The sequence below is a fragment of the Lynx rufus genome, unplaced genomic scaffold, assembly GCF_022079265.1.
Source record: "Lynx rufus isolate CCGP_SWC_20201006 ecotype Redwood Valley unplaced genomic scaffold, mLynRuf1.p SCAF_19, whole genome shotgun sequence".
Taxonomy (NCBI): Eukaryota; Metazoa; Chordata; class Mammalia; order Carnivora; family Felidae; genus Lynx; species Lynx rufus.
Genome location: NW_025814833.1, coordinates 18,146,043 through 18,173,681, shown reverse-complemented (window position 1 = coordinate 18,173,681; position 27,639 = coordinate 18,146,043). Strand labels below are relative to the sequence as shown.

General features: G+C 35.4%; 1 protein-coding gene across 5 annotated transcripts in view; it reads right to left on the bottom strand.

Moving 5' to 3' along the window:
• Positions 1-27,639, bottom strand: part of STAG2 (stromal antigen 2) — a 139,551-nt gene that overhangs the window by 52,860 nt on the left and 59,052 nt on the right. For all 5 annotated transcript variants that reach the window (XM_047081917.1, XM_047081922.1, XM_047081921.1 and 2 more), the window contains 9 exons: positions 25,333-25,497; positions 16,097-16,193; positions 11,372-11,448; positions 8,347-8,551; positions 6,044-6,195; positions 3,647-3,720; positions 2,162-2,285; positions 1,259-1,357; positions 1,048-1,127 (listed from right to left, as the gene is read on the bottom strand). In XM_047081917.1, coding sequence (XP_046937873.1) covers positions 1,048-1,127; positions 1,259-1,357; positions 2,162-2,285; positions 3,647-3,720; positions 6,044-6,195; positions 8,347-8,551; positions 11,372-11,448; positions 16,097-16,193; positions 25,333-25,497 — 1,073 coding nt within the window. The remainder of the gene's footprint in view (positions 1-1,047; positions 1,128-1,258; positions 1,358-2,161; positions 2,286-3,646; positions 3,721-6,043; positions 6,196-8,346; positions 8,552-11,371; positions 11,449-16,096; positions 16,194-25,332; positions 25,498-27,639) is intronic.

Genomic DNA, 27,639 nt, shown 5'->3' with positions numbered 1-27,639 from the left:
GTGGCTCAGTCGGTTAAGCATCCGACCTCGGCTCAGATCATGATCTCACGGTTTGGGAGTTCAAGCCCTGTGTCAGGCTCTGTGCTAACAGCTCAGAGCCTGGAGACTGCTTCGGATTCTGTTTCTCCCTCTCCCTGCCCCTGCCCTGCTCATGTGCATGCTCTCTCTCTCTCAAATACAAACAAACATTAAAAAACAAATTTTTTAAAATATGATGGTAAATTTTTCTAAAAAGGAAAAAATATTGCATCACTATTACATTTGAACATAATAGAATTTTCTTTTTTAGTCTTTCTCTTTTTTTTTTTACTCTCAAGTTAGTCAACATAGCCATAGTCTTGGCTTCAGAGGTAGAACCCAGTGCTCATCCGAAAAAGTGCCCTCCTTAATGCCCCTCACCTGGGGCGGGGGGGGGGGGAGGTTAAATGCATAAAAGAATGTTTTAAATTCAGATTGTTTACAGAGAAATTTCAGTAAATACTATTTTCTAAAAGAGTGACAAAATATATGGGGCGCCTGGGTGGCGCAGTCGGTTAAGCGTCCGACTTCAGCCAGGTCACGATCTCGCGGTCGGTGAGTTCGAGCCCCGCGTCACACTCTGGGCTGATGGCTCGGAGCCTGGAGCCTGTTTCCGATTCTGTGTCTCCCTCTCTCTCTCTGCCCCTCCCCCGTTCATGCTCTGTCTCTCTCTGTCCCAAAAATAAATAAACGTTGAAAAAAAAAAAAAAAAGAGTGACAAAATATAATAGGCATATTTAATATACTCAAGTGTTTAACTTTATTTCAAGGGCACCTAAGACAGTGAAATGGAAAGGAAACTGGCCATCAGAATGGGAACACATGAATTCCTAGCTCAGTTAAAATATTCTACTCTAATGGTTTCCTCTTCCTGTTTCTACAACCTTATGTGAGAAAATTAAACTTCTAGCTGTAAAAATTCTGTGACTTAAGTAATTAAAATTTAAAACCAGATAAATTTAAACTATATACTCTAATGTTTTATTTAAACATCTGAACATTAATAATATGCAATAAATACATACTTACTGTAAAACAAGAGTAAGTAATTTTATTGCTTGTACTGCAACATCATATTCTTTGTCAAGGGTCATAGATACAATTCTATCCTAAGGACAAAAAAATTAAGATATTTTTAAAGTAAAAATTAGAAAAAAAATTTTTTTAAAAATAAAGTAAAAATTAGAGAAAAATATTTTCAAACAACAGGTAATTTTTAAAAACTTAAAGTTATACTAACCTTGAACCGACTGGTAAAAAGCTCCAGTTTGGAATTAAGCTCTTTGTTATAATAAAGCCCTTGTAGAGCAGTGAGACATTTGAGTCTTACCTCACCTTGCTAAATGAAACAAGAGGAGAAAATGCATTAAAACTCTGCATATCTTCAACGTGAATATTCAAGACATAAACAGTATTTTCTACTTTAAATATTTAAGTATCTTCCATACAATTCTCCAAAACTTTCATTTTCAAAACCTCTCATCCCTGGTAATGCAAAAATAGAAATCAATACATACATTTAAGACTAAAGACCTTTTGGGTTACTATTTCTGTAGGTCAAATGAAAATTTTTTGAAAACTTATTCAGAGCAATACTACCGTGAAAGACAATAGTAGAACATTTGACAGTAAGTTTTCCTTCAAAAAAAGTATTTGTAAAGGATGTATGCTAAGAACTTCAAGGCCAGTGAAAAGGTAGCCTGAGAGAAAGGTAGATTAACAAAAAACAGAAAATAAAAAAGGTCAAAGGCAAAGTAATTTATAATCTGGCAAAGATATGTGTTTATCAAAGAGAGAAGAAAAGTTAGAAAAATTTTAAAAGTATTTAGCACTCACATATTAAGAATCAGGACTCTTCTGACTGCTCTAAGAAATGCCTGACCACCACCTCATACATGATTCTAATGTTTCGCTACAAAAAGTAATTCAAGATTGATGTCCAAATCAGTGGCCAAGATTTAAAAGTCTAGGGGACTTTTATACAGGAGACCATGTTCTCATGGAAAAGATAGAAAAGAATAAAAGAGAGGGGCCTATAGGAATGTGGTCCCAGGCATACCTATACACAGATACTCCTCACGAATGAGAGCTGTAGATAGCTATGCCTATATGTACACAAATATTCTATAAGAGCATATCTCACCTTATCATGCATAGTCCAACCAACATACTTTAAATAACTGTCATTTAGAAAGGCATCACTATACATTTTCATCCAAATGCCAATTTCTTCAATGCAAATAGCTCGGATTTCAGCTATTGCATCACTAAATGAAGGAAAGAAAAATTACATATATTAGTGCCACTACAGCAACAGGATTTGTGATTTAGTCAAGAGATGCCAAATACCTTTATGGATTACTGGGGATTTAAAAGTAGAACTGATGCATGACACCTGAATGCTTACAGTCTATTTGGCAAAGCATAATAGTCATCGCATGAATATTTAAAATTAAATAAAACTACAAACAAAATCGAATCCCTCACCTTTTATATCATGCCATATCCCAGCCTCTGCTCACACCTGCTGGGCACAGTGTGTTCAGAAAACAGCAGGCACACTAGTCTAGTTAGAGCATAATTTTCCAGGAGAGAATTAGGTACACATAACATTGAGGCCAAGCTAAATTTGGATTTGAATGTCAGACTAAATTTATTTTGAATTCAGCCTATAGATACTGGTGAGTTACTGAAGGCTTCTGAGCAGAGGAATAACAACAAAAGAATGTTTTAGGAAAACTTCAATAATCTCTAGGTATGAGAAATGGTGGGAGAATAGACTAAGATAATGGTGACACCAGAAACAAAAAGGAAAAAATGGACAAAGGGACATTACAAAGGAAGTGATTCAATAATTGACAAGTTGAGGAAGTGAGGGAGAAGTTGAATAAAAATGTGACCAACATTTAAAGAATAGGTTAGAGGAGAAATGGTGATAAGATTACCTATTTCTTTCCTCTGCTCATTCAAAACAGCAAAACGAAACAAAACAAAACGAACAAAAAAACCCCTTAAATCTATCCAAACTTTCCCACTGACACGCAAAACAGTAGAGCCCAGAATTGTCATGCATAGTTTCTATTAACATAGTACATCCAAAGGCAATGAAGTATTCTGTGCTCTGAGTCCTAATCATAGAAGTAGCTTCCATCTGCTGGGCAGCTCTAAGTCAAGCACATTACCCCATTTTTCAGAGAGAAAACATCAACTTCAGAGCAGTTAAATAACTTGACTGTCGAGTAGCTCAATCAGTGTCAGTGGAAGACCTTACCTTCTAACACTGATCTTGTTCCAGTGCTCCTTCCATTTATACTGCCTAAACCACTAAATACCCAAACTTGAATAGGAAAAAAGAATTACATCGAGGGCGCCTGGGTGGCTCAGTCAGTTAAACATCTGACTCTTGATTTCTTGATATTGGCTCAGGTCATGATCTGGTGGTTCGTGAGATCAAGCCCTGCATCAGGCTGCACACTGACAGCATAGAGCCTACTTGGGATTCTCTCCCTCTCTCTCTCTGCCACTAGCTCCCGTGTGCATTTGTGTGCTCGCTCTCTCTCTTAGAATAAATGAATAAATTTAAACTCTATAAAAAAAAGAATTACATAGAAAAAATGTCCTGACTTACCGGTATCTATGTACAAACACTCCCTTAAATATTGCATTCATCATATTTTCTATCTCGTCTTGATTTTCCTGAAGCTGAAAAGAATACATCATTTCTTTTCAATTGTAAGGAAGGACAATGAAAAGAACTTCTAGAAGTTGTTACAAGTACAAATGCAGGTCTCCCCAGTATTTTGGTAATTAAATCTAATTTTTAATTCTACTAGACAACAGTAACCACACACAAAAATTAACAGCTGCTGTAGATCAGGTAGCCAAAGTCCCTTGATACCTAGAATATTTGACGTGGCTTTTAATGTTTACCTGGTAGATTAGCCTTTTCTAAGGGTCACAAATTTCCACTGTAAAAAGGCACATAAGAACCTGTGAAGTAACTTATTATCACACGTATCACCTATTATATAACATGTATGTTCATATCAAAAAAGCCTAACATTATTTCATTATCTTGGTCATAATCATCAGAAAAGAAATGTTACAGTGCTTGTTCAAAGAACAAAAGATATTTGAGTAAAATAACTTAGTAAAAATGAATCTCCCTGCTAAATTCTTTTGAAGGAAACAAATCGCACCTTAAATAATCAAGTAAACATTTTAAAATCTTAGTTTACTTATCTACTCCCATTATTTTTCAATTCAGAGTTTGAGAATGAATACAAAATTGTTTCAGAGCTTGAGAGGAGAAAAATCTTTCACAGTTTAAGTATCAATGAGCTTTTAGATTATGTTCTGTGCTTTTGTAAAATGTATTTTTTTCTTTTATAAATACATTCTTGCATTTCCAAATAATGCTAATAAGGGCATGTGCTTCTTATATTCATTAGCACAGATAAATAGTCAAATGTACAAGGTGGTCAAAAACTTAACCCTAACCTAAAGTATTAATATCTTATACCTGTACAGGAATTTTAATCTCAAAATCCTTTTACCTATATCCACTCGTTCTATACTCACAATCTTAAAATAATGTCCAAGAATTGGACCATAATTTCAAGGCCTAAGACATGCATTATGTTTACCTAATAAATCTGATGAACGTTATTATCTAAATTAAGGGGCAAAAAGGTCAATTCTTCCATTTCAAACTATACAAAAAAGATGAGGAATTTAGGTAGGGGGAAAATATGGACAAGATTTTGAGGCTTTTGTTGAGTCAGGACATTTTAAAGTTATTGACTATCCCAAAAATAACCAACTAAAATTGTAGCTACTACCAACCCCAAATATGTCAAAATCAAGTAGGAATTTATGGATTACCATGGCAAATATTAACTCAACTGCATTACTAACACTTCTAAAACATCAGATCTTGCATATTAGAAATGAGCACAAACATCACAAATATCAGACAGCAAAATATGTATCACTAATGAAGGAGGAATTTAAAATCACAAACACAACATTACAATATTTTATTTAGGGGGTGCCTGGGTGGCTCAGTCGGTTATGTGTTCAACTTCGGCGCAGGTCAAGATCTTGCGGCTTGTGAGTTCGAGCCCCACGTCAAGCTCTGTGCTGACAGCGCCAAGCCTGGAGCCTGCTTCGGATTCTGTGTCTCCCTCTCTCTCTGTGCCCCTCCCCTGCTCACCCTCTGTATCTTTCACGCAAAAATAAACATTTAAAAAAATTTTTAAGGCTGAAAAATAGTCTCCTCATTCAAAGTTAAATTTGGCGGTCAGTTGTTAATGCTAACTGCCCTCCTATACTACCAAAAAAAAAAAAAAAAAAAAAAAAGGGCAGCAATTGAGACACCATGAATAGCCCATAAGTAATTTTTCACAGTGATGTCACAGAAGTAAAACCTGAATTCATCCTGACAACAAGCTTGGGGAAGAAGTTAACAGAGACATTTTCATGGCAGAGATAAATACTAAGGCTTAAAACAACTTGTCGGAATGGCCAGGACTCCTTACTTAAAACCTTGAACTGTTAATCCTAGTCCACACAGAAAAGAAAATGCATGCAAAAGGTACTGCTGGCTTGCACAGTCAACCGAAGTGGACATTTAAACAACCTGAAATGTTATTTAAATTTAAATCATTCCCAAAAGTTTGATGAACTTGCAAAGTTATATGATAATTCACGGTGGCCACGTTGGTCATGGATTAACAGATTAAATATTTAATACAGGGGCATCTGGGTGCTCAATCAATAAAGCATCTAACTCTTGACTTTAGCTCATGTCATGGCTTCACAGTTCATGAGCTCCAGCTCTGTGTAGCGCTGCACGCTACAGTGCAGAGACTGCTTAGGACTCGCTCTCTCCCTCTCTCTGACCCTCGTCGCTCAAGCTCACACACGTGCATGTGCACATTCTCTCTCTCTCGCTCTCACTCTTGATAAAATAAATAAATAAATAAATAAATAGCATTAAAAAAAACTCAACACAAAAGTTTACCTCCTTCCGCTTCTGTAGCAGGAGTTCTAGCCTCTCATTGGCTCGTTTTCCAATCATTTTATTCCGTTCTGCCTCATACTGTCTTTGTGTGTTATCCATATTAATGCTAAGATTTAGTGCCACATTCACCAAAGCTGTCATCAACTTCATAGCTATTTTTAAATGGAAAATGTTGAAATTAGTTTCACAGATGCAAAATTTTACAATTTAATATCAAGTTAAGAGAAATTAAGGACAAAATGGGCTGTTCTGCTTCTAACAGAAAAGAAAAATACAGCTGCTACAAATGACAACAACAAAATAAACAACAGCTAATGTGTACTGAATACTTACTATGTCAGTTACCTATGTTACAGTACTTTTCATGGATTATCTCCTAAACCTCACAACAGCTCTCAAAGTCAAGTATTATCCCCATTTCATTCACGAGGAAACTGAAGGCCAGGGAGATTAAGGAATATGCCTGGTATTATACAGTTCATATAAGTAGTTAAACCAGTATCCAAAACTAGGCAATCTGGGGCACCCGGGTGGCTCAGTCCGTTACACATCTGACTTTGGCTCAGGTCATGATCTTACAGTCCAGGAGTTTGAGCCCCGGTGCTGACAGCTCAGAGCCTGAGGGGGCCTGCTTCAGATTCTGTGTCTCCCTTTCTCTATCTGCCCCTCCCCCACTCGTGCTCTGTCTCTGTCTCTCTCTCTCTGTCAAAAATAAACTTTTAAAAAACCAGGTAATCTGACTTTAGACTATGCTCATATCCCACTACTCTAAACTGTGTCCCCTATGATCTTTTTCAGAGATATTTCACCTTCTAAGTAAATTTTGGTTCATATAGCAGTCATTTAGCTATCTCCATAACCAAAGGGAGAAGCAATCTGAGTGCTCATGTCAAACTATAGTGTGTAAAACTGTGTCTCCCTCTTTCTCTGCCCCTCCCCCTCTTGTACTCTCTCAAAAATAAACAAACATTAAAAAAAAATTTTTTTTAAATAAAGTGCTTTTTATTACACTTCCTCCAGATTCCCACCTTCTGTTACCAAACCCTGGCTCCTGAGACCAGACTTACTGTGATTTAAAACTACTATCTCACCATTTTATGCATTTTTTAGTTTACTCCAGACTACTTCTCATTGCATAATAGAACAGCACAAAACTAAATCTTAATTTGTGGCTACTGGGTGTCTTTAAAAGGGATCCTCAATTTTCTCTTCAGAGCTATTTCATTCCCTCAGATTGTTATTCTGATCTAAAATTATCCACCTTACGTCATCATACTTATTTTCATTTACTTTAGCCATCAAGTTCTTAATATTAAACACTACCTAAATTCATAGAGCAAGAACACATTCGTATTTTGTGACTTCCAATCTAAAAACAAAAATCCTATAGAAAGATTGCCTGCATTTTTTTTCCTCTACTCCCTTCCCTCAGATCACCTGCATTTTTTGAAAATGGAAGACTTAGCAAAAGTACGTTTTTAATTGTACCTTTAATTCTTTAGGAAAATAAAGGATAAAAATATCCCCACACTTAAAGAATGAAAAATTTTTGCAGAAATCATATATTCTAGCATTAAGGCTTACAATACTATAGTAACAATGAAAGTCTAGTTGATTTTTTTCCAACTCAAACCAAGAAGTACATATTCAGTGATAGCGTATCAACAATTTTACTTTTAGTACAAAGGAGGAACCAAAAGATTTTATAAACACCAACACCAAAAATCACTGTTCTAGAATTATGTAAGGCTTAAAAATATAACTCATTTCAAAAATCAAAGAATTTAGCTCAGTCTAAAGTTACTCTGAAACATAAAAAAAAAATAAAATAAAATAAACTTTTGTGGCGTGATTAAAGAATAAACATGATCCTGCCAGGACCATCAAACCAGGAGGGACAGTGCATAATCAGAGACAAAATAAGGGTCATTAGGACTACATATCCAAAGTGACTGACAGTCTCCCCAAATTTGCTGTCAATATTCTCCCTGATAAAACATCTTTCAAAAACATGACACATTCCTATCCACTTCTTTTCCCCTTCTGTGGCATAGCAATCAAGTAGGTTTAACACATGAAAATCACAATATATACTAACTATAATATACCTTTAAAAATCAAAACTGAAAATATCATTGCATTCCCAGTAATTCATGGGGCAAGGGGGGGGAGTGGAGGAAGAGTGTCCTGTTGATGGTTACTCTACAAGCAAAATTAATTTGTGTGATTATTTCATTTCTATTAATGAAAATGATTTTCATCTCTAACCTAAAGAAATAGGCAAAAAAATTTTAAATACTGACCTGCCAGGGTGCTTGTATGTCGAAATGCTCTGACTTGTGAGTCAGACAATCCTGTAAGAAGTGAAATGACTGTATCCATCATGTACTCATCATATATGATGCTATACTGACACTGCCGTACTAATACGCCAATGAATTCACAAAAACTGGATTTGAACTTCTTCCACTGAGGCCCAGCCATGGTAAGTGGATAGTCTCCACTATCCTAAAAACAAAAATTTTAAACAGGAATTTCATTTAAAACACATGATTTAACAAAATTTCGCTTGTCTTTGAAATTCCCTAGGCAAAAGCTGAAAATAGACTCCTTTACCTCACCCTTCTTCTCCATTAAATCCTCTAAGTAGGCAGGAGAATATGCAAAGGTGGAGGTACCTTTGAACACTTCTCTTTAAGACCAAAATGGATATTCTGAATTCACTTTAACTAATAAAAATATATACCATTACTCAACGTTAAAAATATAAAGGTTCTCCCATCAAAGCAAAACATTATTCTGATTAACAAAGATAAACTGATTAAATTTCTTTAAAACAAAAGCATAGCAAAAATCAAACCAATGTTCTATTTTTAATGGATTAAAAATGATGAAATCATACTCTCAGCCAGTCTAAATGATGTTATGATTTATAAATAATCAAAAGATTACAATGTATATTTTCATTAGCTTCAAGGACATCAGTCAAAAGACATAAACAATGACATAGTTATTTTTTTTAAATGATATAATTTTTAAAAGAAATGTAAAGATAGCTAGTATAGCCTGGAAAGACTGGTACTTGAGTTTTCTTCTACATAAAGATGGGGCATTCTCCAGTGCAGTTACATAGAGAATCCCCATAAATCATTAAAAACAAATCCTTAAAAAATAAAAACGAAGGCCAATACTCCACAGAACATCCAAAAGTAAGAGTTGCTTTCAAGAGTATCTTAGAGACTTAAGATCATTTTATTGGTACAGTTTAGTACATTTTTTAACCATGATATATTTTTTTTCTTTAGTAGACTCCATGCCCAACGAGGGGGCTTGAACTCACAACTCTAAGATCAAAAGTTGCATGCTCTACCAACTGAGCCAGCCAGGCACCCCTATATTTTGTCATCAGAGAAACATTTTTTTTTTAATTTTAGGTCATGGCATATAGAAGTTGAACTATTATTTCTCATCTGAGAACAAGATCCTAATATTCCAGAAAAAACCTTTCTTCCATCTTATCTGATTAAATCATTTAGTGGCTACAATGAACTGTATCATCTTAATTGTTGTTAGTTTGCAGATACTTTCAAATCAGACTTCAGGATTCTTATCTCAAATAGCTATTTCCCTTTAGTAAGAAGGTTCTCACTAAAACATTTTGATATTAGTAAGTTAAAATAAAGTAGTCCCTCCCACCATTATCCAGTTTCATTTTCCACCTTTCAGTTACCCACAGTCAACCTCCATCCAAAAGCAGATGATCTTTCTTCTGAGGTATTGTCAGAAGGTCAATAGTAGCCTAACACTATGTCACAACACCTATGTCACTCACCCCACTTCACCTCATCATGTAGGTAATTTTGTCATCTCACATCATCATAAGGGTGAGTACAGCACAAGATATTTTGAGAGAGACAGACTACAATCATGTAACTTTTATTATAGTGTTAGAATTGTTCTGTTTTATTGTTAGTTATTGTTAATCTCTTATTGTGTCTAATTAATAAATTAAACTTTATCACAGGTATGTATACATAGAAAAAATATAGAATATATAGGGTCTGGTACTATTTGTGGCTTCAGGCATCCACTGGAGATCTTGGAATGTATCCCCCGGGGATAAAGGAAGGGGTGGGGGGCGGGGAGGGACTGCTGTAATACCATTACTCATAATTACCTCTCAACTACTTGGAGACTGATTAATAGCACTTAGTGATCATCAAAGCCTTTTTAAACAAATCTTGTCTATCTTTTAGAATGATAGTTGAAAGCTCCTTCATCAGAGTAAGCAAGAAAAAAAATGATCAAGTAAAACTCAAATTAGACTAGACTTTCTACTTGAAAATCCACAGCGACAAGTTTTGAAGAGTAAACCTGCTGGTCCTGGAATGCAGCTGTGAACGCTGCCCTGAAGGAGCTTACATTACAGTAAATCTGTCTTTATTGGTAACAATACTTCAAAGACATCACTGTGATAAAGAATTCACTCAAGTCTAAGCTAGTATTTTTTTATTTGTATTGTTCTTATTACTCATATTTGAAACATAAAAGATATTCTAAATAATAACGTATAGAGAACTGACCCTTAAACAACATGGGTTTGAACTGTACGGGTCCACTTATACATGGATTTTCTTCAATAAACATATGTATAGTACTGTAAATTTATTTTCTTAGTAACATTTTCTTTTCTCTACCTTACTTTATTATAAGAATATGGTATATAACATACAAATGTTTGTTAATCGACCGTTCACTGGTAAAGCTTCCAGGGAAGAGTAGGCTATTATAATAGTTAAGGGGGGGTGGGGCAAAGTTACATACCTATTTTTGACCATGGTGGTTTGGGGGGGGGAGGATTAGCATCCTTTATCCCCCCGCTGTTCAAGGGTCAACTGTATAGTCTTTTGCCTAAGCTGCCTGTTCCCCAAATATTGACCAAATCTATCTTTAACAATATTCCAAGATGTGTTCTTAGGCACTACATTTTATTCTTTCTTGAAGTTTTAATTTTTTGACAATAATAAAAGCTACCATTTATTAAGTTCTTACTATATACCAGGCATTGTAAAATGCTAAGAAATTTTTCAAACATTACTGAGTTAAATCTTTACAACAGCCTTATGAAAGAAGTATTATTGGCCCCATTTTACAGATCATGAAACTGATGCCAAGATAACAACTTGCCCAAGATCACATCTCATCATCTGATTAAATCTGATGCCAAAGCTGTTATCCATAACACTAACACTCAGAATTTAAGAATACTTTCAAGGGTAAATCAAGATCAACATGCATAAAATTATCAAAACATTTAGGATAAGTTACCTCATCAAACTCTTCAGTCATTTTTCGAATTATTTCAGAGTTCTGCATATGTCTAAACATTTCTGCTGTGACAACTCCTGAAATGTGCAAGTGTAAGAAGTTAATATACATTGTAGAATGAATAAAATAAAGAGAACTTCTAAGTCAGCCTCTAACACTGTCAGTCTCTATAACATTTCTAACTGACTTAATCTAGTCTTACCTATAATATGTATACTGGCTTAACCCCTTTTAATATAAAACATGTCATCAAGGGTGAGGCAACACCCAGAGTAACAATTAAAACTTCAAGTATAAAACTGAATAAGGAAGAGAGTGATAGGTAAAGTTCACTTTAGCCAAGTTTCCTTATTAAACACCACTATGTATAAGGCAATAACTCGTTATCCTCCAAAAGGTTTCAAATAGACAGTAAGTTGTAGTTCTTGCTCATCTTGTAATCTAGCTGGAAGTTTTAATAAAGAATAACAGAAACAGGAAGGAGGCATCCAGGTGGCTCAGTCAGTTAAACGTCCGACTCTTGATTTTGGCTCAAGTCATGATTTCACAGTTACAAGATCGAGCCCTGAGAAGGGCTCTGCGCTGACAGTGCAGAGACTGCTTGGGATTCTCTCGCTCTCCCTCTCACTCTCCCCAGCTCCCGCTCTCTCTTGGAAGGAGGAAGGAAAAAATAAAAACTATTAAATGCAATATATAAGAAATGCCCTAATGAGTGGCAATGCCAACAAAAGCTATAGGTTAGACAAAAAATAAATAAATTAGCATAAGTCAGGTGTTTCACAGAGAAGGAATCTGATAAGGACATTCAGAATTTCAAAGGAATATGGGAAAGGGGAGGAGAAACGGGGTACATTACAAGTAGTACAAGTTAGCCAGTAGAGAGATCAAGTATCAGAAAAGGGATTTCTAGAAAAAAGACAAGACAGGAAGAAGATGCACATGAACTTCCACTGATGGGGTATCAGATTATTTTTTAAAAAATCATGTAAAAACTAGATTCTCAAATTCCTATTTCTATTGCTGGATTACTTATTCCTTGCCAGTCATAGCACTATGAACACCATAAATATAGTACCATCTAAAAAAAATGTCTTGGTATAAGAAGATGAGATATATTATAAAAATTAGATAAAGGGGCGTATGGGTGGCTCAGTCAGTTAAGCTTCCAACTCTGGATTTCGGCTCAAGTCATGATCTCAACATTCTTGAGTTTGAGCCCTGCATCAGGCTCTGTACTGACAGCATGGAGCCTGCTTGGGATTCTCTACCTCTCCGTCTCTGCCCGCCCCTCAACCTACCGTCCCCCCCCCCCACCAGCTCACATGCACACTCTCTCTCTAAACATTTTTTTAAATTAGATACAATTAGACTTCTTTCAATTAACCATGATATATTTTGTATATGCACATACTTGTGTGTGTATATATAAATTTAAAAACAACAATAAAATACCATACTCTCTTTCCAACCCCAAACCAGAAAAGAACAACTGATACCTGAGCTCCTTCTCTATGGGCATGCAATTTAACACTTCCCAGTAGCGTAATAATGCCAGCAAGGCTACAAGAGGACCTAGCATCCAATGAGCCTCCTATACACCAGCCACGTGACATACATGCAGCTCTGGGAACAAGCCTATGAGGCAGGCACTGTAATCCTAGCTTTACAGATGAGGAAGCTAAAGGCTAAGGCGAAGAGAAGCTAAATACTTTGTCTGCAATGATTCATCTTCATCATGCTGCCACCCCCAGGTAAGATCAATTTCTAGTGGTGCTGTGAAGAGCCTTTACTTACCACAACATTAAAGAACTACATGATGGTTTTAAAATATTAACAAATCTGGAAGGAAGCACCATTTTCCTTGCTAAAGAAGGACATTCTCAAAAACATTCCAAAGGTTTTTATTTTAATCTAGAATCATGGATATACCATCTTCAGAACCTTCCTACACTTTACACCCAGGTGCTATAAACTTGGCAATGCTATAGAAAGACATGTTGCTCAATCCCTGAAACAATTTCTACAAAATAAACATGCATATAATAAATAAATCTCAAAGCAAACATGCTGCATACATTTCAACAAGTGTCCCATTTCTAAAGCTCCTCTCTGATCTCACTGACCATATAACAGCCAGAAACCCAAAAATAAGCAGAAAAAAAATAGCTGTCACAAACTCCGTGCATGTATCCCCTGGGGCAGGTGTGAAGGTGCCATTAAGACACCAGGCCTAAGGCACTGCCTTGAAATTGTAGAAGAGATGAAGACAGACTGCTAAAAGCTGATAAACTGAAAAGTGACAGCTGACCAGGAAAGAAAGAAGGAAACACTGGCCACATTCAGCCACCACAAAGCAGCCTGAAGCCTTCAGTGTAGCACCAAATATCCCACCACACCTCAATAGCTGCTAAAGGCAAAACTACAGTAAAATAACTGATGTTCATGATGACAATCAGGACTCCAAAAGCAAAAGGTTAAAGTACAATACATATACATAACGATGTTTCTAACTCGTTTATAAAAGAATTCAATTTAAATTATGCTGAGTATGTTTTGAAAGCATTTAATGAGCTTAACTTTGGATTATACGATAAATTCTCCTTTGTGGAACTTTCTTGATTCTAAAATAAATATTATGGCAGTGTTTAAATATACCTGATAATTTAAGTTTTCAACACCTTCAATTTTTAAAAATCTGGACAACCTAGTTTATGACCAAGTGTATCCAAACGCTCAACTGGCAGGCTCCTGATTCATAAAACACGCTGGTGCCAGAAAAGGAATGAATCTGATAAAGGAAAATGCTCTGACTACGGCCTTGCTTTAAAACTACAATGAGGAGCCTAACTAAGGAAACTAAAACTAACCAAACTACCATATAACAGGGAAGACTAAACATAAAAATCAGAATTTTAGTTCATCAAGTTATTTCTGGCACCTGTTCAGTTGTTCTGCAATCAACCTTCCACTGTCAAAGAATCTAAAGAAAAAGGACAGGGCCCTTGATTACACACCACCACAAACAGGTACCTGATTTCTTCTTCTCCAGAAAAATAGACTGGACGTAGACAAAATAAAAATAATATTGATATATCTCATTTATGAAAAGTGTTATTCTGATTCATCACTCTGTCATTACTACACACCCCTTGAGCAGAGTCTGCAGAATTCTGTAATACTGATTTGTGGCTACCTATAGCTGAGAAGTACACTAGGCAACTCTGTACTCTAAAGTTTTAAAGTCTCTAAAAAGACAATTTTTAAAATCTCAAAACTGACCACATTAATGAGATTATGCAGGTAAGACTCAAGAAGTTAATTTTTTATCCATCTGGACTCTCATACATAATATCTAGTATGCACGCTGCACTGAATGTTGTGATCAACCTCAAATAAAATGAATCATTTCTTAAAAGGTTACTTGTTCATAGGAACTGCTGAATTACTATACTGTACACCTGAAAATAACAGAATATACATGTTAACAACACTGAAATTAAAATAAATATTTTAAAAACCTAAATGAAAAAGTCTTTATATAAACAGATTATCTAAATTTTACACTGAGCAGTGTAATTTTGAGAATTAGGATTTTACTCCTATGCTACTTGGAAGAGAAAGTAATGTGAGAAGAATGTAAACTCTATTTTCAATAAAATGTCACTTTCAAAGTTAAAAAATAAAAATAAAAAAGTAAAAACTCATTTAAAAAACGTGACTTGTTTTACAACTTCAATAATAGTACTTTTAAAGTATTATTATAGAATTAAAGGAGTAGACATAAATAATGTGCTTCTTTGGATTCTCTTTACAGATTTACTTAAATCTGTCATTAACATCTTAACTTCTCAGATCTATTTTTAAGCAAACATCCCTCCTCCTGACTTATTACTAATGCCTGTTTTTGGTACCACTTTCATTTAAAAAAAAATGTAATACTCTTGGAAAACTCTGTAACATTTATTTTCCTGGACACCTTTTAGAATTTCAAGGACGGACCAAGTATTACAGAGAAACAAAATAGGTCCTAACCTGCCCAGGATTTTGTCTGAATCATTTACTGATCCAGATCAGGATGTATGACACCCCCCAACTTACATAATTTTGTCTCCCTGCCAAATGTCTGCACTAAGTATTTTTGCCCCAGGGAAGACACTACTGTATTTTATATTTACCTCACTCCTACTTCAAAATCTTTTTAAATAAAGTGAAAAAATTTTTTCAACAAAACCCCACTCCGAAACTTCTCTACTTTTTAGAGAAAAAAAAAAAAAAAACTAGAAAGTTCACCAAAACCTTACTTAACTTAGTTACTTACTTACCTACTTACTTACTCTTATTCATGGCACTTTTAAACTCCCTACACTTTACAATTCCCTGCCACTTGAACCTGTATCTCTTCATTATCTTCCTCCTCCCTTCTTAATCCATTTCTTTGTTCCTAAAACCAGATGCTGAAAGTGGGAAATATATCTAATAAAAGTAATATAATAATTATAAATTGCCAAGTTTTTAGTTAACTTTCACATATGAATACAATGGTCTCAACAGAGTTTCTTTCTTATTTTGTTCTTTGCTCTTTTTTCCTTTAACATTTTGTATGATTATAATGCAAACAATTCAGTATCTTGGCATTATTTTCCATGTAAAGCACTAATGTATATTTAGGTGGAACAGAAAGAGATCATTTGAGAACATTCTGCTTCCAAAATAAATGTATCTTACCTTTACAGCCTGAACACTGAATAAAAAAGTTGATGAGGTCAAGAAGTGCTATATCTCGGTCATGCTTGTAGGATTCTATCCAATCATCTACCACCGACTACAGCAGAGGAGGAAATTAAAGAAAAATTAACTTTTGCTAATGCAAAAAAAAAAATTAGCTTTTGCAATGTTCTAAGAATTAAGTGTGATTAAAGTCATTAAGATTCAACATTAAATGGTATCCCATTACTTCAAATTAATATATACATACTTGTGTACTAAAATTTAAAATTAAATTTTAACTGAATTCAATAAAATAATCACCTGATGCCACAAAATGATGATTGATCTTCTGTTTAATCTGCATTAAAAGGAATCTGAAAACTATGGGACCCAACTCTATAAAGTGTAACTACTTACTTCTTAGTGACATTAAGGATATCCTAGAAAATATTAAACATCACACCCATATTTTTTCACTAAAATATGGTAGTAAATATAAATAACACTTGAGTATTAACATTTCAATGAAATGAAAACAAAAACCTTTTAAAAGATGTGAATGACTGGGTCAATGAGAAAATGCACCACCAAACAATTTTTTTTCAACACTGAGCACTAATAGTCCCATGTTAATAACAAAAGCAAATTGATGGCTAAATAAACATCATAAGAAAGTAGGACAGTTCATGGATCTGGAGACTTAATATTATTAGATGACAATACTTTCCAAATAGATCTACAGACTCAACACAATCCCTATTAAATGGGGCACCTGGGTGGCTCAGTCGGTTAAGCGTCCGACTTCATCTCAGGTCATGATCTCAGTTCCTGAGTTCGAGCCCTACACTGGGCTCAGTGCTGACAGCTCAGAGCCTGGAGCCTGTGTGTGTGTGTGTGTGTGTGTCCCTCCCTCCCCCACTTGTGCACTCTCTCTCTCAAACGTAAACAACATTAAAAAAAAAAAAACTTTTTTTAAAGCCTAGCTGTCTTCTTAGTAGAAATTGGAAAGCTGATCCTAAAATCCTTATGGTAATTCAAGAGACCTAGAATAGTCCAACAATCTTGAAAAAGAAACACAAAGTTGGAGGACTCACACTTCATGATTTTGAAAACCTGCTACAAAGTTACAGTAATCAAGATAATACTGGCTTAAGGATAAATGTGTCGATCAATGGAATAAAAATGAGAATCTAAAAATGAGAATCTAAAAATTTATTTTTTTTATATTGATGGTTACTTGATTTTTTTGATGCCAAGACAATTCAATGAAGACTAGCTTTTCAACAAATGGTGCTGGCAAAACTGGGTATCTGTATGCAGAAGAATGAAGTTGGGCCCTACCTCATACCATACACAAACCTTAACTCAAAATGATCAAAGACCAAAATGTAACAGCTAAAACAATAAAGCAACTAAGTAAATCTTAAACTGTGTGTTAAGCAAACTATTCCTAGATATTAGACTAAAAGCATGAGAGACAAACGACGAATTTCACTTAATCACATTGAAAACTTTTGTATTTCAAAAGACTCCATCAAGGATGAGAAAAGACAATCCACAGAATAGGGCAAAATATTTGCAAGTCATGTATCTGGTAAGGCATTTGTACTCAAAATATAGAAGCATATATTGTTTTATTGCACTTCACAGATACCGCGGGTTGTTTTGTTTGCGGGTTGTATTGTTTTTACAAACCAAAAGTTTGTGGCAACCATGTGTCAAGCAAGTCTATTGGAGCCATTTATCCAACAGCACATGCTCACTTTGGGTCTCTGTCACATTTTGGTAATTCTCTCAATATTTTAAACTTTTTCATTATTATATTTGTTATGGGAATCTGAGATCTTTGATGTCAGTATTGTAGTTGTTATGGGGCACCATAAACCGTGCCTATATAAGACTGCGAACTTAATAAATGCTGTGTGTGCTCTGATTTCCTCACCTCTCTCTCTCCTCAGACCTGTGTAGTCCTTGAGACATACTAGTATTAAAAGTAGGCCAATTAATAACCCTACAATGACTTCCAAGTGTTTAAGTGAAAGAAAGAGTTGCACATCTCTCCCTTTAAATTAAAAGCTAAAAATGATTAGCTTAACAAGGAAGGCATGCCAAAAGCAGAGATAGGCCAAAAGATAGGCAGGCCTCTTGAGCCAAATAGCCAAGTTATAAATGAAAAGGAAAAATTCTTGCAGAAAATGATGTGTTGTTCACTGAACACATGATGACAACAAAATGAAACGGTCTTATTGCTGATATGGAGAAAGTTTTACAGGTCTAGATAAGAGAATCAAACCAGCCACAAAAGTGCCTTAAGCCAAAGCCTAATCCAGGGTAAGGCGTCACAACTCTCTTCGATTTTACAAAGGCTGGCAAAGGTGAAGAAAATGCAGAAGGAAAAGTGAAGCTAGGAGAGGTTGGTTCATGAAGTTTAAGGAAAGAAGGTGTCTCCTTCACATCAAAGTGCAAGGTGAGGCAGTAAATGCTGATGTAGAAGCTGCAGTAAATTATCCAGAAAACTAGCTAAGATAATTAACCAGGGTAGCTACTCAACAATAAATTTCCAATGTAAATAAAATAGCCTTATCGTGGAAGTAGACGCCATCTTAGACTTTCATAGCTAGCTAGAGAGAAGTCAATGCTGGTCTTCACAGCTTCAAAGGACAGACTGACCCTCCTGTCAGGGACTAATGCAGCTGGTGACTTTAAGTTGAAGGCAATGTTCATTTACCATTCCAAAAATCCTAGGGCCCTTAAGAATTACACTGAATCTACTATGTGCTCTATAAATGGAACAACAAAGCCTGTTGTCAACATGGTTTACTGAATATATGAAGCCCACGTTTGAGGCCTACTGCTCAGGAAAAAAAATTCCTTTCAAAATATTACTGCTTATTGACAAAGCACCTGGTCACCCACGAGCTCTGATGGAAATGTACAATAGGAGATTCATGTTATTTTCATGCCTACTAACAAAAATCCATTCTGCAGCCCATGGATCAGGAAAATTTCAACTTTCAAATCTTCTTATTTAAGAAATACGTTTCACAAGGCTATAGCTGCCATAGTTGGTGATTCCTCTGATGTATATGAGCAAAGTCCATTGAATACCTTCTGTAAATGATTCATCATTCTATATGCCATTTAGAATATTTGTGATCCATGGGAAGAAGTCAAAATATCAACATTAACAGGAGTTTAGAAGTTGTTGATTGTAACCCTCATAGCTGACTTTGAGGGCTTCAACACTTCCAGTAGATGTGGTAGAAATTTGACTGCAGATGTGGTAGAAATAGCAAAAGAACTAAAATTAGAAATGGAGCCTGAAGGGGCCCCTGGATGGCTCAGTCAGTTAAACATATGACTCTTCATTTCAGCTCAGATTGTGATCTCATAGTTTGTGAGATCTAGCCGCACGTCAGCCTCTGTGCTGACAGTGTGGAGCCTACTTGGGATATTTTCTCTCTCTCTCTCTCTGCCCCTTCCCCCACCTTGAACATTAAAAAAAAAAGGAGGAGGAGGAGGAAATGGAGCCTAAAGATGTGACTGAATTGCTGAAATCCTATGACAAAACTTCTAACGAATGAGGAATGCTTCTTATAGACGATCAAAGAAAGTGGTTTCTTGAGATGGAATCTACTCCAGGTGAAGATGCTGTGAAGATTGTTGAAATGACAACAAAGGATTTAGAATATTATATCAACTTAAATGATAAAGCAGCAGCAGGTTTTGAGAAGATTGACTTCATTTTTGGAAGGAACAGTCTATTGATGTGGCAAATTTCATTGTTGTCTTATTCTAAGAAATTATCACAGTCACCCAAATCTTCAGCAACCACCATCTCAATCCATGAGCAGCCATCAATCAACACTGAAGCCAGATCCTCTGCCAGCGAAAAGACGGCAACTCACCAGAAGCTCAGATAATGATTACCATTTTTCAGCAATAAAGTATTTTTTAATTAAGGTATATACAGTTAAGGGGTGCCTGGGTGGCTCAGGCAACTGAGCATCCGACTCTTGATTTCAGCTCAGTTCATGATCCCAGGGTTGTGAGTCCAAGCCCACGTCAGATTCCACACTGAGCATAGAGATTCTATCTCCCTCTGCCCATCTTCCTGACTCGCACTCTCTCTAAAAACATTTAAATATTTTTTAAAATTCTGAAAAAAGTATATACAGTTTAGACATAATGCTGTTGCACACTTAACAGAGCACAGTACTGTATAAACATAACATTTATACATACTGGGAAACCAAAAAATTCATCTGACTTGCTTTATTGTGTTGCTTTACTGCGGTGGTTTAGAACCAAACCAACAATATCTCTGAGGTATGCCTATCTGAAGAACTCTTACAGGGCACTTGAGTGGCTCAGTCGGTTAAGCGGCCGACTCCGGCTCAGGTCATGATCTCACAGTTTGTGAGCCCCCCGCGTCAGGCTCTGTGCTGACAGCCCAGAGCCTGGAGCCTACTTCAGATTCTGTCTCCCTCTTTCCCTGATCCTTCCCCACTCACACTCTGTGTGTGTGTGTGTGTGTGTGTGTGTGTGTGTGTGTGTGTGTGTCTCTCTCTCAAAAATAAATAAACATTAAAAAATTTTTCTTACAATTTAATAATTTTTAAACAAATAATCTAATTAAAAATACAGAGAGGGGCACCTGGATGGCTCAGTGGGTTAAGCATCCAACTCTTGATTTTCGGTTCAGGTCATGATCTCACATTCATAAGATCAAGCCCCACATCAGGCTCCATGTTCAGGGTGGAGCCTGCTTGGGATATTCATATTTTCTCTTTCTCTCCCTCTCTCGCCCTCTCTCTCTATCTCTACCCTCCACTCCCCCCCCAAAAAAATAAACATTAAAAAATAGACAACGATTCTGAATACAGTTCTATACAGAAGATAAACAAATGGCCGTTAGCTCATCAAAAGATGCTCAATGTAACTAGCCATCGAGGAAATGGAAATAAAAAGTATAAGATACCACTTCACACCCACTAGGATGGCTATAATAAAAAATACAGTGACAAGTATTGGCAAGGATGTGAGAAACTGAATGCTAAAACACTGCTGGTGAAGAACATATAACGGTGCTGCCACTTTGGAAAAATAGTTTGGCAGCTTTTCAAATGGTTACAAAGTTACTATATGATCCTGCAACTCAACTCCTAGGTATGTATTACCCAAGCAAAATGAAGATGTATGTTCAAACAAAAACCTGTACAATACTTGTAACAGCATTATTCACAACAGCCAAAAAGTGGAAACAAACAAAATGTGCATCAAAAGATGAATGGATAAACAAAATGGAATATTTGGCAATAAAAAAGAATGAGGTTATGATACATACAATATGGATGAGCCTTGAAAACATTATGTTAAGTCAAAGAAAAAACTCAAAAAGGACCAAATATTGAATGGATCATATATATGAAATGTTCTGAATAGGCAAATTTATAAAAAGTCAATTAGTGGTTGCCTAGATGTGGGGCAGACGAAGAGAAAATGATTGCTAAGAGGCACAAGGTTTCTTTCTTTAAAAATATCTTAAAATTAGGGGCACCTGGGTGGCTTAGGTGGTTGAGCCTCTGACTTCAGTGCAGGTCATGATCCTGAGGTTCATGGGTTCCACCCATGCATTTGGCTCACTGCAGTCACCACAGAGCCCGCTTCCGATCCTCTGCCCACCTCGCCTTCTGCCCCTCCCCCGCTCATGCTCTCTCAAAAACAAAAAAAATTAAATTATTGTAAAATTAGATTGTGGTGATGGCTACACAACTCGGTGAATATACTAAAAACCACTGAATTTACATTGTAAAGGGTGAATTTTATGGTATGTGAAGTATGTTTCAACATTATATTTTCTGTAAATAGGACAGAGCTAAAAAAAATAAAGCAGCACTTTATTCTTTGGGGGACAGAAGAGGAAACCACAAAGCTGATGAAAATTATTTTTAAATAAACCAAGCTTTAAAAATTAGGATGAAAAATAAGAGCTACTAAAAGAACCAAAATGTCAAGAGGGGAAAACACTGAACTTCTGTACCAACAAATATAAAACCTGGGTACAAACTAAATGAATAAAATATGTAAAATTTGATATACATTAAAGAAAATAAAAAGGAAGTATTATCTAAGAACTACCTGGCTCAGAGAATGAGAAGAAATCTTCTACAATTTTACCTAATTTCTAGATTTCAGTCCTTTTCTGTACTTTACAACAGCTTAGGTATGTTAACTAAATCAATTTAACACATTTAGGATTATTCCCAAATATGATACAATTAATAAATGCCAAGAGAATATATTATAGGACTGTGGGAGCTTTAAAATATGGCCCAAAATGTTGGACACTGTTCTTCAGTAAGAAGTGGGGTCTATCTATGTTCCCTTATCTAGGACTGAAGGCAGTAAAAATGATGCTTCCAAAGGTAAGTCACTGAACACCATTCAACTGCATTGGGTTCTTGGAGCACTAGAGAACTAGATGCTCCTGCTCAGGACACTATCCAAACCCAGAAGCCATAATGTAAGAAACCCAAGCCACATGCAAGAGCCATTTGTGCACACTCCAGGTAACAGTTCCAGCTGTGCCAGCCTTCAAGGCACTCCAGACTAGACACCAAACATCAATAAAGAAGCCTCCAGATGATTATAGTCCCTAACTGTTTATGTAACCTCCAAGCATTAAAGCTGTGTCAGGTAAGGCCCCCAGCCATCATGGATAGGAGCATAGACAATTTCATCCCTATTTAGTTCCATCTGAATTCTAGACCAACACAGAATCATTAAGCCTAATAAAATCATTGTTCTCTTAAATCATTAAGCTTGGAGTGATTTGTTATGCAGCAACAGATAAGTGAACAAGGGCTATTTTCATTAATAAAGATACAAAAATATTTAATGAAATCTTACAAAAAGATCACATCACATTAAAAGGTTACTGAGAAAGATCAAATAAAATTTGTACTAGGAATACAAGGCTGGTGTAATAAATACAAGCTAACACATTAAAATATTTTAAAATTTTCATCATCAAGTAACTTGCTAAAAATCTATTCAATAAGATTCAACATATATTATCTACTAGAACTAAGGGCATAGGCATGCATGATCCCTCCTTTTTTAAAATAAAAACTATTTGAAAACCAATGGCCTGTCTTGTACTTACTTTCATGTATAATAATACAAGTCCCTGATCAAGAAATTAATAACCCAGAAGCATTTTCAGACATATGCATACCTATAATACAATATACTAAGTGCTATAATGGAAAGAGGAGAGTAAGAAATATATTCAAGGAAAGAAAGAGACAGAGCCTGTGAATGCTTCTCAAAAGAGTGACATATGATTTAAGTCAACCTTATGTGATACCGAAAGAAAGAAAGAAAGAAAGAAAGAAAGAAAGAAAGAAAGAAAGAAAGAAGAGTAAAGAAAAGAAAAGGAGAAAAGAAAAGAAAGAAGGCTATTCCAGGCAAAGGGAAAAAACGAAAAGAAAGGTGTGGGAGTGCTGGGTAGGGTGGAAGCAGAGTACACACTGTGGCTGGGGAAGAGCAAGCACACCATAAAAAAAAATCTGGGCTGGAACTTTTAGATAAGGAAGAACTGTTGGAAGCTTGTAAACAGGAGACTTCCTTGATCAAATTTTGTATTACCAAGATAACACAAGTAAGAGTACACAAAACAAACTAGAGGTAGAAGACAATTCAGGGAAATCAATGGAGAGATACTGTGGACATTCCACTTTTAAGGGTGAAAACACTTTTAGAAATAGAAAAACAAATAGCATAGAGGTTCAATCTTCATATGTGACAAACCATAATCACAAAAATAAAGAAAATGTTCATTCTTTAAACACTGAGATACCATTAACAAAAAAATTAAATATAAAGTGAAATCCTCACATTTTCTATTAAAAATTTTTGATGAGCCAAAAAGTTAAACAAAAACCCTATAGACCAGACAAAATTAGAACAGTCTAATTAGCTGTGGATATAAGTTGAGACTTCTGATGTTAACAAAAATGAAAGATACCAGAAAAAAGATTAATGCATTTAACAGCTTAAAATATTATAGAAAAAAAGTATAATATAAAAATAAAAAAGAAAGTAATGAAATACTATATATGATGTAACTGAGACAATTTATTTCTTTGATAAAATTAAACCATGGGAACAACAGAGAGGGGGATAACTTTTTAAATTAGGGAACGACTAAGTAAACCAAGCACCGTAATATAATTAAGATATTATTTTTTAAAATATCAAATGTATATATGAAATAGTCATTTAAAACATTAAAGAAATAAAATCCATACCCTCATCACAACTATATAAAAAGCAAACCATAGATGAATAAGTGAAGGCAAATTCAAATTTAAAAAATCATGTTCCTCTGTACAACTGGTAACAGTTCACACAATTTTTACTATACATGTAAAAATGCTGTTTATTAGTCCTAATTGATACTTAAAGTTTACTTACAAAACCATACATATTAAGTCCATATTTATAAACAAGAATTATATTTACTTTTTAATAACACAAAGCTTAAATGGCTAGTTCTCCAAAATCAATCCATGTGTACTTTTTTTTTGATTAAAATTAATTCTCTGAAAATGATTCCTTGTAGCTTTTATAAAGTAAATAATAACCTTATTAAGCATGTATTTTCTTTGGGTATAGTGTTTATTCAATTTTTTAAAACAGTACAGGTTTAGTCTCCAATGTAAAGCCTAAATTCTTCTCGTCACAAAATCATGCAGAAGAAACAAAATTAGGATGACCTGACATGGATATGACTCTCACTTTTTACTCTTCTGCTAAGAAACAGCACAAGTAATAAAATGTGTAATAGATAACAGTGATCAACATAATTCAATTCACTAAAGTGGATGGTGATTATATTAGGTCACTCAACCAAGAATTCTATATGGGCAAAGGACTTCATATTTTAATGGTAGACACATAAATTCAGGGGAAATTAAAACCTCATAGTTTACATCAGCATATTTTTTGAGCAAAGAATTATTTATTATATACCATGAAAACAAAATAATGCAATAGAAAATGACAAGACACAGCTTAAAGGTCTTAGGTCTGAATGGACAGATCCCTAGTTTTGATGACTTTATTGCTTTTTTCTAATAAGCAGTGTTAGAAATTTTTTAAATGCAATTCAAAATCTCCAGCATTTCATATAACTCACTAAAGTTTAAAATGTACAAATGAACTGGGAAGAATACGATAAACATTACCTGCATAGCACTCTTGCCCATTTTAACAACTTCAAACAACATCATGTTTTCCACTCCATTCTGTTGGTGATGACCATTCATTCGGTTTGGACCAGAAGGAGGTTTTCCTCCTCCATTTCCACTTTTGCCCTTTTCTCCTGGGCCCTTTTTGCCTTTTTTACAAGTCTGCATAAAAATACAAGTTGGGTAAGTTATATCATTATCCTTGAAAATTCAAAACAAAGCTTCGGCAGAAGCAGTTAATAGGGTACATAATTGTAACATACCTAAACCTGACCTAAAGAGGAGTGCCATACACATATGTTGGGACAGCCTCTTTGTGGTATCATTTTGTTTACTTATCCTATCGGACACCTCACATGAGGTTGCAGTTAGGAGCACAGTCTCTGCAGACTGACAGACTGCATGGGTCCAAATTCTTACTTCTATCAGCTGAGTGATATTGGGCAAGTTACTTAACCACACTGTGCTGCAGACTTTCTCATCGGTAAAGTGAGGATAAAACTGTGCCTACTCATAGGGTTGCATACTTTAGGGTGCAGACTAGAGTGGGCAGCAAGAATAACAAAACACCTCATCAAGTAAGTAGCTCATATTTAGTTCAAACTTTTAAATTCTATTGTTAGTCTTACAAATTATTGTGGCGGACTGACAAAGGAATTCTAAAAAGGATGAACAGGTGTATCAACCTCATTCTCATTCTGGATAAGTGAAGGCAAATTCAAATTTAAAAAATCATGTTCCTCTGTACAACTGGTGATAGCTCAACACTTATTTATCATGAAAATTCAGTTAATGAACACTAGGGAAACAAAGGACCTTTATAAGGAAGCTGTCAATATTGGGGGGTTGGGGGCTTCATAAATCAGTGAAAAGGTTGCCTACATGCCTCAGTTATAAAATACCTCCCACGGCCTTTATACCTTGTTATAGAAAAGCAAGTCATTCCCTAACTCAGAGTCCTCATTTCTAAAATGTCAGAGTTGTATTAAATCTTTACAGATTAGAATAGATGATTTCTAGGTCTCTTTTCAACCTACACGTTTCTATGATCTAGAGCAAGGATCGGCAAACTTTCTGTACAATACCAGACAGTAAATATTTCAAGCTTTGCAAGCCACATTCCATCTCTGTCACATGTTCTTTGTTTATTTTTATAACCCTTTAAAAATATAAAAGCCATTCTTAGCTCATGGGCAGTATAAAAACAGGTCATAGTTTACAAACCCCCAATCTACCGCCAGGTCTACAAATGTATTTCTGCTGACAGCCCGTATGGGTCTATACTTTGTTCCATAGAGGGTCCTTCCTCAAGAGTCCAAAACCACCCTACTCATAATAACTACTTCAAACTCCTTCCTAACAACTGAAATATATTACTTGTTAACTTACATTATTTTCTTAATGAGACGCAGCCTTTGTGAAACTAAGTCATTAATTACTAATTGTAGAATGAAAGGTTATTGTCCCCAGTAGAAGGATTTCAGATAAGGGTGAAAGAAAAAATCAACTACTGGGAGTACACTAGAAAAGTATAAAATGTTAATGTTAATTAAACGGAACTATATATTTGCAATCTATCTATCACATGCTTCAATACTCCCTGTTGGTATGGAAAACTAATTAGTACCATTAAAACGGTTCAAAGAATATGCTATGCTAGAAAACAACATGCAAGGAATGATAACACAGGAAGTACAAGAAATAAACATGCTAACCTGGGTACAATCTTCTAGATGAAAAACATCTCTAAAGAAAGACTATGAGCTAGCATACTACAGCAGATTAAGAGCACCATCTTTCAACATGTGGGCTCAAATCCTTTAAGCACTGGACTTCTCTGGACCACAGTTTCCTATCTATAAAAATAAGGAAGATTTCTAATCCACAGGGTGGTTCAAATATTAAATTAGTTAAACAAACATTATTATTAGCATAGTGCTTGGGATATACATAGTATAGTGTCAAAACGTAGTTACCAGGGCGACTGGGTGGCTCAGTCAGTTAAGCATCTGACTCTTGATTTCAGCTCAGGTCATCATCTCACAGTTCGAGATCGAGCCCCACATCAGACTCTGTGCTGACAGAATCTGAGGTATTCTCTCCCCACCTCTCTGCCCCTCCCTCCCTCGCATGTATTCTCTCTCTCAAAATAAATAAACTTAAAAAAAAAAACATAAGTTACTATTATAATAAATCCTTGACCTGACCCCTAACACCTCACTCATAGCAGTGGCTCATATAAAGTTAACCTGTGGCACAGTAACTTTGGGGAGTCCTCTATTCAGATGCCACTGTTAGTCTTAT